This window comes from Oryzias latipes, chromosome 4 (genome assembly GCF_002234675.1).
Source record: "Oryzias latipes chromosome 4, ASM223467v1".
Classification (NCBI taxonomy): Eukaryota; Metazoa; Chordata; class Actinopteri; order Beloniformes; family Adrianichthyidae; genus Oryzias; species Oryzias latipes.
Window position 1 is genome coordinate 24,778,013 of NC_019862.2, and position 11,976 is coordinate 24,789,988.

General features: G+C 40.3%; 1 protein-coding gene across 2 annotated transcripts in view; it reads right to left on the reverse strand.

The window, feature by feature from the left end:
* The window catches only part of pbx1 (PBX homeobox 1), a 43,317-nt gene extending 32,049 nt beyond the window's left edge, over positions 1-11,268 (reverse strand). The window contains exons 1-2 of one of the 2 annotated variants that reach the window (XM_023954458.1): positions 10,766-11,268; positions 8,081-8,154 (exon numbers count right to left, since the gene is read on the reverse strand). In XM_023954458.1, the coding sequence (XP_023810226.1) occupies positions 8,081-8,154; positions 10,766-10,950 (259 nt within the window). In that variant the 5' untranslated portion in view covers positions 10,951-11,268. The remainder of the gene's footprint in view (positions 1-8,080; positions 8,155-10,765) is intronic. The other variant, XM_023954457.1, reaches the window with a different exon arrangement.
* Between the last annotated feature and the right edge of the window lie 708 nt (positions 11,269-11,976).

Consider the following 11,976-nt stretch of genomic DNA (forward strand, 5'->3'; position numbering starts at 1 on the left):
AAACTCCCTCACAGCGGCTTCCCATTCCTCTCCAGCCTGGTTTAGTTTGACACTTTGAGCTGGTAAGTAAGTGGGGAGTGAAGAGCTGCAGAGGAATTCATTAGAGGCGCCCCCACGGGCTTTAGGCTGGAGCGTAATGACGGTGTGTGTGTGCGTATGGGGTGGGATAGGGGGTAATGAAATAAACATGAGGGCTCAGCGCAGACCGTTCAGACCTTCAGCTGATTAAATCAGACTGGACCCGAGCGGCATTGGAGCAAGGGGGGGGGGGGCATCGTCTTCAACCACAGATCCACACCCACAGTCTATGTGAGAGCACACGTGTGATAGCATTGATCTTTCCAGTCTCTTCCTCTTCATGTCATTAAGAATACCCATTACTCTACCGCACACAGGGCTTGGCTGTGCTACATTATTAATGTCACAGCAACTCTTCATCAGTCCCCCTCTACATAAACCGTCCTTTTCATGTAAAATTACAGGAATGTCTGTCTGCTTCATTGGATCAGGGATAATGGATTCCAAAAAAAAAGAGACAGGAATGTGGAGACAGAATGCAGCTGTGAACCTGCTGAGCATTTTTGCATCTAACGTCTTCCTTCCTGCAGGAGAAGGCCAGGTAATGCATGAGCTTGATGCACAAACACACAACTGTGCATTATAAGGGGCCTCAGAACATTTCTGCATGACAACCTAAAGCCCTTTTTTTAAATTGATATGTCTGCAATGTGATTTGATTTGTTGAAAAGTATCAGGAAGATGTGATTGACATTTCAGGAGCATAAACTCACAACTGAACATTTTCTTAGGGGTGTTGACCAAGTCATGAGCTTTAAAACTACACTACTCCTCTGCAGTTTTAAATAAAGTTCTAAAGTTCTGACACTTTTCATCTACAGCTACTGAAAATCTTATTAATTGGTAAATAATTTTCATATATCAGAGACTTATAATTTATACTAAAATGTCAATTTGACCGTGACTTCAGATAAAAAAATATTTGCCTGTTTAAATGAACTTAATGTCAAATTAATTAAATTAATCAAATCAGTTTCATCCTCTGATCTGTTATTTGGGACAATGTGATAATATAAAGATTTTTTTTGCTTTTATTAGCTAAAATTCCTAAACACACAGACTTGTACATACTATTGCAATGTCTTAAATTCATGGAACATTAAAAAGCAATAAAATATAAAGATTATCATTAAGAATACTTGATTTTATCCACATAGTATTAGTATTATTGAGTTGACCCGTATTTAAAGGAAATTACAGTGTCAGTTAAATAGAAATAATAATAAACAGATAAAAACATAATTACAGTGCACACACGTCCCTACAAAACAAAAGGAAAATACTTAGTATTTTGCTTTTAAAAGCCTCTTATTTGTGTTTTTTTGCAAGCTAACCAACAAAGAAAAAAACTTGCTCAACATTTCTCTGTTTTTATATTTATTTCTTTGATCAAGATTTATATCCCATTACTCCTTTCTTATGTTACAAGTATGTTTATAATACATATATGTACGGTAATCTCACATAGATTCCAGACACAGCTTAACCAATCAGAGGCTGTTGAGGTTCTCCCTGAGTTTTCTGAGGGTTCACCAACATCTGGAGAACCAGACAGGTTGGTTCTTCGTGAATGATCCAATGAAACAGACACAGCTGTGTTTGCTAAGTGAGCAGCTGCCTCATTCTGACTAAAAATGCTCTGAATTTATTTGGCCTTTTAAAATATTACAGTCAAAGCCACGGTTTATGCTACTTGTAAGCTATTGCAACTTATATAAACGTTAAATGCTTAACAGGGTCTTCCACTTTTGTGCATGCAATCTTAATGTAAGATTACGGTGATCACATTACATCACAAGAGATGACAGATGAAAAGATGACAATATTGTCTAAGACCAAGAAAAAGCTTCCTGATGACCAATTACGCAGAGACAACGCCCGGATCTTCATCGCGGTTTGTGTTGAAGAATGTGGAGCAGTGCCCTTTTGCATTGTTGCTTCATCAGCCAGAAACCAAGGCCACCTAAACTTAAAATCCAACTAAGTGATCCCTTATGCTCTGCATTATTTAGGCACACTTAATACAGACTTTATTGTTTTTAAATGACAGTGTGTCCAGAGTGCCCTGTATTTTGATTAATGGTTGTGTTTTGCTGATACTGAAGTGATTTTGAGGGGTACCCGTGTCAAAATGCCTCTGTTTTTTTGTGTGGATGAGTTGCAAACAAGCTTTTATGTTATTGTGAATACAATCACGTGTAGCGTGTCTGACTGTGGTTTCTTTTTATATGGTACTAACAAAATTAGGAGGTGGCATTGCTACGGTAACATTTCTTTTAGTGGCATCAGTCTGTTTTTTTTTTACGTGTCGAAAAAACAAGTTAGGATGTTACTGTGAATACGCTAACGTGGCTAACGTTTAGTGGTGGTGGAGACTGCATTCAGTTAATAAAGTCTAATTGACTTACGGACTACTGCCTCTGACTCTTTTGTCTCCTTTAATGTACCTTATATTTCAGTGCACCTTACGTCACAAGTTCAAAAAGAAAAAATCATTGATGGTGCACCTTACAATCTGCGCCTTATAGTGCAGAAAATCTACATGAATTCTCATTTGTCCTCCACTTGAATGGACTTGGAAACGACCCCATTAAATTTAGCTTTGCATGTTGTTTTGGACTTTTTGTGAAGCGCTTTGACTCAACCTCTGTAAATTTGGCACTTTAGAAAAAGGTGAATTGAATAGAATGTCTGTAATTTACAGTGCATCTTGTTTCCCTCATCATGAAAAAGAAGCTGGATGAAGCGCTAAGCAAAATAACTGAGTCTTCGTGTGATCTTGGAATCTAACCACGTGCTTTGCTCCTTCCGTTATTTGAAGAAGCAGTGAATGCTTAAAATACACCCCCCCCCCCCCCCCCAGCAGCACCACCATCATATCCAACTGAAGGTATGATTTTAATCAAAGGGCAGAACGTGTGACAACACAGGTGATTTTCCCCGTCCTCCACTACAGCCTCTCAGGAGTCACATGATTGACAGCTCTATTTTCCTAGTTCCACTTCCAACCACATAGCTGGCAGAGACCCCCCCCCCCCCCCCCCTTCTCTTCTCCACCACCAAACTCACAGAGCAAATACAATGACAGTAGAAATAAAAGCCAAATTAACTCTCTCAAAGGCTCATGGGAATATCCTGCCTTGTCTTCGGGAATAGAAATCCCAAACAACTTCTCCTCCAGGAGGCCAATTCAACATCTGCCCCCCCGACATAAACAGACACTAGAAGACCAGGCAGCGAGGTCAACAGGTACAGACAACACATGACGGACACGGGTACGACACAGAGCGCGTGCATGTGACAGCAGCTGCAGGACAGCCTTCCAGAACTCTGTTGTGCTGACACTCAAGAAACAAAGATTTCTGTGAGCTTCTCTGCAGCTGTTAATATTTTGCGACTGCTGCTCTGACACTTTCAGTGTCAGCCCAATTTGTGATACAACGAACGTTGGTGGTGGTGGTGGTGGTGGTGGTGGTGGGGGCACGAGTTGAGGGAGCTGATAGAGACGATGACAGCAGGGATGGATGCTGAACAAAAGTGGACAGAGTCTGCAGTTTCTGGATCTGACAGTCAGTTTCTTTTGAACGGGCCCTGGTAACAGCAGCACACTGCGACCCGTATCTGCATATCAGACTAAGATAAATGAGAAAAATCAGAGTCACTGAGAGAGCCACTTTATCACAGTCGCCTCATCTTCCATCTCCTCAGACCCCTTTATCTCATCTGTGTTGTCAGAATAATAACTTATCAGCTGTCGGCAGCAGCGGCTCCCGTGCACGTATCAGTCACAGCAGGAGTAACGGGGAGGTGCAGCTGCTTTTGCAGCAGCGACTAATGCTTGTTGATCATCTATTAACTTTCATCCTATTTTTATCTATGGAATAATCATGGTAGAAAATGTCAGGAAATGACCAAAGATCCCTTAACCAATGTGCTCGCCAAAGAGCATGAATTACAAATGTAAAGAATTACAGAGTTTAAAAATCTTTTTTAATAAAACCTAAAATTAAAGGAAATCTGTGCCCACATTTATTACACAAAAACTGTGAGTTTAACATAGAAAGTGAACAAACCTGGGATGAACGGAATCTAGGATTTTAACCAAGGAACTAATTATTAAAAACTGTTTAATTACCCAATTATAAACGAATAATACTTTAAGAATGAATGGTGTCCCGAAGGTAGAGGACACGGGGACACGGGAGGCAAAAACCATTGACGAAAAATAAAACGCCAACAAGGGGGTTCACCATCAATAAAAATGTATAAAACACATAACTGCCCTCTGATCCACACACTGTATGGAAACATGCACATAACCAAAAACACATGAGCAAACTTGTGCACACTCACACACACAAAACCCACATGAACACACCCATTTCATTATACCCAAGAATATGTGAACACACTTTTATGCCTGTGTAAATGATTACGTGTGAGTGTGTTGGGTCACCATCAGGACACCGTTTTATAATCAGCGGTAGTCTAACCTACAGCTTTGTATCGTTCTTGTTTTGGGGTTCTGTAAGGACCCCTAACTAAAACCTCAGTATGGCTAACTGAGCCAACTGAATTGTTTTTGTTTCTGCTTTTACCTCAAAGAAATTTATTGTCAGACTTGCGCTTTTAATTTCCAAAAATTCAGCAGCAAAAACAACCTCTTTCCATTTGCAGAAGTGTAGAAATGAACCCATGACCTTTGTTGGTCATGGCTGTGCAGGACCGGTGCAGCAGTAAATATCAAGGGGAATGTCAAGTTTGGATTGTCAGCGCTCATTGAAGTTTTCCTTTTTTTTTATAAAAAAAGAAAATGATAATGTGATGATGATGCAACTGTACAAACGACAACCCCCCCCCACACACACACACCAACAGAGGGGGAGTGGCAGTGCGCTATAGCGCCTGGGAGGTGACACACAAAAGCCAGGCTGCATGAATTATCTATCAGATGCAAATAAAAAGAGAAAATTTATCATGACTCTAATGCGGCCTGATGGGAGGAGGCACTCTCTCCCATGAGGAGCTGAGCGCTGAGTGGGGAGGTGATGTATGGGGGAACTGCATGAGAGGTGAAAAGCGTAGCGAGACTGACAGAGGAAGAGTGTGTGCGTGCTTGGGTGACTGCTGGGAGTGCAGACGGGATGTGTATGTGGGAGGGGGGGGTGTCCCAGGAGCTCAGGGCTAAAGTGGAATAAATGTTGATTAGTGTTGATTTTGTCCAACGAGCAGCCGGCAGCTAAAGTCAAGGCTGAGTTGTAGCCGCAGAAAGCCATTAATCTTGGTCTTTTTTAAGTGGAGTTTATTAATTTGTGCACTTTCGACAATTGCGAGAGCCCCCCCCCGTGCATGATAATTGTGGTGGCCAAGCCTCTAGTACTCTTAGCACACAGGAGGTGGCATCTGTGGGGAGCAGGGGAGAGCGGAGGAGGTGGGACTCAAAACACTATGTTACAGAAAAATTCAAACATCCAGAAGGAGCAAAACTTCTACTCTGACCAGATCCTGAGCTTCTTCAACTTTAGCTGCCCCTAACATTCTTAAAAACATGTTTTGTAAGGTTTTTTTCCCCCTAAAAATTTGTGGGAATAAAAGCAGTTCAGAATGACAACGTACTTCCTCTCCACTTGGAAAAAAATTGGAGGAATTGATGTCAATGTTAATCACTTTTAGTGCATGAAGACACTTTTGAGGCTTTAGGTTTTGTTAAATTTTGCAGCACCACACATACCTCCAGTTTCTCTGTTTTTAACTGTGAATTTCTGAGTCAGACATTCCCATAAGACGAATACTATAAAACCATTGAAACCTTTAAAGACCCACTCCAATGAAAATAGGGTTTTTGGTGTTTTTTCATGCTCTTATGGCATTTTCCTCATGATGGGGGGGGAAATAAAAAGAAAATTAAGTTTAAATATGAATTTCTGAGTACCGGTAGTTCTTTTTTCAAATCACTGTGAATCAGGAGCAGACGAAAACTTTTTGTTAGAAAAAGTTTGTAGCTGTGACGTAGAACCTACAACGGCAAGCTATTAGTATTGATACCAAAGTGATACTAGCGTAGTGAGATTGATACTTTTGATACTTTCGTCACAGTATTTCTTCAATACGTACATTAAAGAGGTTGAATTTACTTACAGAGTTCAGGCAAGCCCAGTGTCTATCTCTTTACAGTGTTACCAAATTGGGCAAAAAATTGCCACATTTGAGTAAATACCCACCCATTTTGCGCAAGAAACTGCCCAATATGGCAACATTGTCTGTCTGTGTAAACAGAGCACCTCCTTCTCTGCTTGCTTTTGTTAACTTTTTTCACTGGTGACTTTGATATTTTAGTACTGCCTTTAATTTAATTTTTAATTATATGTTTGTGATGGTGTTAAACTTACTTTTTTTTTAATTTTGCACTAGTTATTATTTTCTTATTATTAGTATTGTAGCATGCAATTATTACTATAAATGTTCTACATTTGATGTATGCTCAGTTCAGATTGTTGTAATTAGTTATTAACATTTTTTATTTTCCAAAAGTCTCTGTCCGGTGTTTTATTATACATTTATTTACCAAAAGATTCTATTTTTCCAAAATTAATCTATAATACAACATTTTAAGAAAAAAGTATTGGTATCAGTACCAATATCGGCAATACTAGCCAGTTAATTTCTTGATAGTGGATCAAGACCTTAAATCCCTGTATCGCCCCCCCTCACAAGCCACAAGCTCCCTGCTCCACTCCATTATGATGCATCCACTTGTAGACAAATAGATCCATGTACATCTTTGCTTGTAGTATGTCTGAGCTGGAATCTGGCTCTAAAGTGTATGGCTGGATAGCTCCATTTTTGCTTACTATTTTTGTTGCATCGATAATGTTAGGTTGGGAGCGTGAGGGGCGGTTAGCTAGTAGGGGAGCGTGTACTGTCAACAGATGGAAGACCGGCCGGCTAACGCCGCACCAACGGTCCTGCCCACAAGTCAGAGGCAAATTTCTGATGAACTGCTCAAAAACCATTGAGTTGTTTGACCAATCCATGATGCTGAGTGCCAAGTCTATGGTCTAACCTGACTGTGGATGTAAAGCCATGTTTTTGCAGACTCGGGACAAAAAAAATCCCACAAGCTGAGCTGTTTATGAAAATGAAAACAGCTTATTAACAAGAGCTTAACACAGAACAGTGGACATTGGGTTCATAAATGTTCACTAACCTATAAGTTTGGTTCACTAATTTGCACCAAAGATCAGAATCAGAATCAGAAGTACTTTTTTGATCCCACATGTGGGAAATGTGTGCGTTACAGTAGCATTGTAATCATAAAAGAAAAAGGAATAAAGAATAATTAAATTTAATATAAATTTAATCAGGGGGGTCACTGGCATTCCTGATGGCCTGGACAGCTTGGCTGTTTTTTCAATAATCAAGAATTAAATCATTTACTGAGTCAAAACAGTCAAATCCTGTTCAACACACTTTCTGTCAACTTCACCTTAAAATCTCAACAAAAATGAAAAAAGGCCTCCACCACTAAATTTATAGCAGTTTTTATAGGTCTACTTCAGTTTAACAGCTCTGACTTTTACTTCTTTCATTGACAGAGGAGGCGATGGTGTCGCTGGTCAGAATCTGTATTTGGTGAGGGTCAGGATGAGGGTCAGGATGGGGGTGGAACCAGCCACAAAAGTGTAACCACTCCTCAAAATATAAAAAAGAAATCCTATTGTGGACTCTCTGACTGCTTGTCTGGTAGCAAAGATTGAGAAGAAGAGGAGAGGAGGGCTTCATCAGGGGAGGATCCCCAGAAGGAGCAGTGTGCCTCTCACACTGTAAGGTCAGACAGGATACAAACATGAACACCTCCCTCACCACACCCCTCAACTCCACACACTTTCAGACTTCACTTTGTTTTGGGCGGGGGCCAAACGTAGGCAAATATTTCCAGTAATCTGGAGAAGTTTATATTTCAATAGCCCCCACCCCATTTCATGATAGCGACACCCAGTACCTGTTTTCTCCTTGATCTCACAGAGGACGTTGAAGAGAGCCGGCTTCATCCTGTGACAGTTCAGGCCATGTTTCCTGAAACGCAAGAGGGGGGAGGTTAGGACGGAATGATGAAAAATGCCCCCATTTCCTCCCATTAATGAAAATGAATTTATTCAGACTCTAATCCAGGCCAAAAGTGGGAGACAAAAGGTTAATTATTACATATTAAACAAAGTTAATATATGTATTAATAAATCTCTGATAATGAGGGTATCTACAATTTCTTAGGCAGGCTTCTAGAAGAGATGGTAATCCAGAGGTGGGGTCCACATGACCCTGACTTTATTTGTCAAATGAACGGGAGGTGAGCTGACACTGTCATTCTGTCTGATAGCTTTACCGTCAGACTCTTAAAGTGGTGGTTTTTACCCCTTTTGCTTCTACAGTTGATTGTAAGAAACAAAAGGGCATTAGAGGACAGCAAACCTCCAAAGGTCTGAAAAGATGCAGATTTAGGTTGTCTTATCTGAAAGGGAATGAAAGGTAGAGTTTTTAGTACTCTCCAATGATCACAGGGTTTATGTTCTTCAGAGCAACTGGACTTTTTAAAAAAATTCCCGCTTAAGCACAATCTGGAAATAATTAGAGCAACACAGCACCGGGCAGACACCCTGCCTTTAAAGTTCCACATTAACACGGCCCTCAGCACCAGTGGATATCCCAAATGGGCTACGGTGAAAGCCAAGAAAAAGAGAACCTGCAGGACTGAGCCAAGAAAACACAAGGAGTGACAGAGAAACAACATTGTTCCCCTTAGGGCAGTTATACTGAGGAGGATCTTCAGAATCCTGGTTCACTTCTAACCCAGCTATACACCCAATGACAAAACTCAAAGACAGTAGCAGAACAATTTAGTCCTTTTCCTGTGCAGCCATGACTGATCTGATCCATGGGGAAACACCCTCAGAGGGACGCCACAGCACATAAAAGACCATGACTCAGCAGTTCACATGCACCTGAAGGAAATATTTGGTGACAAATAAGTCAGATTCTAGAAATACAGAACAGATGGTTTAAAAGTGGAGTTAAATAAGCCATCTGTCAACATGAAAATAATCCACTTTCACAGTGGCGGGATCTCCCACACACATGTTTTCAGGTTTTAAAAAAAGGAAACCAGAATCTCCTCCACATCTGTCAGATGCAAACAATAAACCAGAATTGAGACTGATATCAAGTTACGGGACATTCTGATGAGAACTGGATCATTAACATTTCTTTATATAATAATATATTTACAAAGTTTAGTGCCACACAATGAAACTGTCAGCACATAAATAATCTGAACTTTCCTATCAGTTAGAAAAGAAACGATGCAGATGAGCATTAAAATGTCAATAAACTGAAGAGCGGACATCCTGGACCAGTCAGTGAAAATCTTCACAGATACTCTGGCAAAACAGAAATGAAACAAGGAGCTGTCTCATTTCAGAGGAGACCTGCCAGCATTGCTGAAATGATGCGTAATCCAGTGGAAAGAAATTTGATGTCAAGTTTTTCACTGGAACAGCTGAAGCAGGTTCATCGTGGATCATGAAGCTCATCATTCAACATCTTCAATTTCTTTCAAAAACAATTGTCTCTGAAAAAACAGAACTATTCCTCAAGAAAATTGCTTTAAAACTGGAAACAGTTGCTTTAAACTTGGGACCAATAAAAAACTGAGTAAAAAAACTCACTGTTAAGTGATAATGGATTAAGTGATTCAAATAAGTGTTGCAGCCACGCAAGCATTTGAATATAACCGTCCAAGACTAGAGTACTATATATTTTCTGCATGGAAAATGTAGGTTTTCTGAATCTGATAAAACCTGGAGAATATAAAGTGTAAATATTTCCACTAAATTATTTTGTTTTTAATTACTAAGTAGGGCATCTTATAACCCCCCCCCCCCCATGTGCGTCACTGAAAAAATAAAATTCAAAGATGAATTATTATGATTATTTGATTTTATTTAGTAAACTTGACAAAATTAAAATATAACAAATTTCAGTACCAAAACATTTAAAATTACATAAACAATCTCAGATTCCTGCTTTTAGTACGTTTCAAAACACATTTCATTATTATGTTTAGAAAGTATTTTAAATATTTTTTAAAGACTAAGACAAAAAACATTTGTTTTCTGTTTTCTATCGACAGAACGGACAGAGGGGCATGCACGAGGACAGTGTGCAGCAGATGTACAGCAGAAGCACAGAGGGAAGTGTGCGCGCTTGTTTCATCATCACCCGTAACAAGAAAGCCTCGTGTTTTTCTATGAAACTATATAAACGCAACAAAGTGTTGTGTTTGTGATTTTTAATGCATATATGAAGTAAAATGTGTCATTTATTATTATTGTGGACAATAATTAATAATATAATTAACTAAAATAATGTGTACTATTATTGTAATTATTATCAGTAGCCTGATAGTCTACTCATAAAAACAAATATTTATATTAAAAATTGGGGAAAAAATAGTTAATAGTTTAATATTATTGATTGTTTTAGACATATAATATATAAATGCAAAGCAATAAAACAAAAACAACAATAAGAAAAATGAGCTAAAATCAATCCTAATCATCTTTGGTCGTGTTTTGTCGTGTTGCTTCTTTGGGATCAGCGCTCTCATGCATGCCGACGCGTCCGCGCGTACCTGGCCTGCGCCTCGTCCAGGCTCTGGTCCGTGATGGTCATGATCTGCTGCAGGATTTCTCCGAGCTCCTGCTTCCGCGCGTCCCCGTCCGGCGCCGTGCCGCCCTCGTGCACGTGCTGCGGCAGGCCAGCGTGCGCGGCCATGCCTGGCGTGTGAGAGAGCATCATCCTGGGCTGCTCGTCCATGTCTGTCACCTGCTGTCTGCTGGAATCCCGGAGAATCACTGAATGAATCCCACAGGCTGGAGAAGGCGGTCCCCGTTCAGGAACGGCGGGTATCCGCTGCTGCTTCAGCCCCTTGGAGGTCCTGCGCGCGACAGCAGACCGCTTCACCCCCCCAATAAGTGCCTCCCAAACACGAGAAACGGAGAAGAGTGGATTTATTCCACTCTCTCCATCCTTGCGCCGCGCGGGCTGGACAGCGGCGACACGCACCGGAGTCAGACTCCGCCTCCCCCCAAGCAGGACCTGGTATGCTCCATTAGCCCCACCTGGAGGAGTAAGTCGCACGTGGATCACTGGGATGATGGAGGGATGCAGGATCAGAAGTGTCTGTTAACAAACATCCCCCATCCGTCCCTCCACCCCACCCCCCACGGGCGCGCACACGTTCCAAAAACAATGCTGTGATCAGAGTTTAGAGTCCAAGGATAAGCAGACCTGCAGACACCGAAAGGCCTTTAAAAAAATTCTCAATGGCTGAAAAAATTCGAGCAAATCATACATTTTCTTTTATTTTTATCGTTTTAAATAATCAGGAATTTTGTTTGTTTATTTTAGATTTGAGGCCTAAATGGCTGAAAACAGCAACTGACAGGTATGTTCCCCTTATTCATCTACCTTTAAAGAAGTGGGGGATTGACCACATCATATCTAAAACATCTATCAGCTAAAAAAAAAAATCTCTAAAGCAAATCAATAAGTCATATGTATACAGCTTTCAGAAATCCCATACTATGGTGACATTCACATTTCCCTTTGAAAACTCACTCTGATGAAAATTATGTTTTTGGTGTTTTTAACATGTTCTTGAAGCATTTTTCTCATGATGGAAGATATACTGTATATATAAAGAAAATTACGCTTAAAATTGCATTTCTGTATTTATATATTCAAATCAGAATCAGGAGCAGATGAAAAAATGGTGTTAAAAAAAACCTTAGTTGTTACACTCTACAATTGGCGGGCTATTCGCTCCCTTCTCTGCTTCAT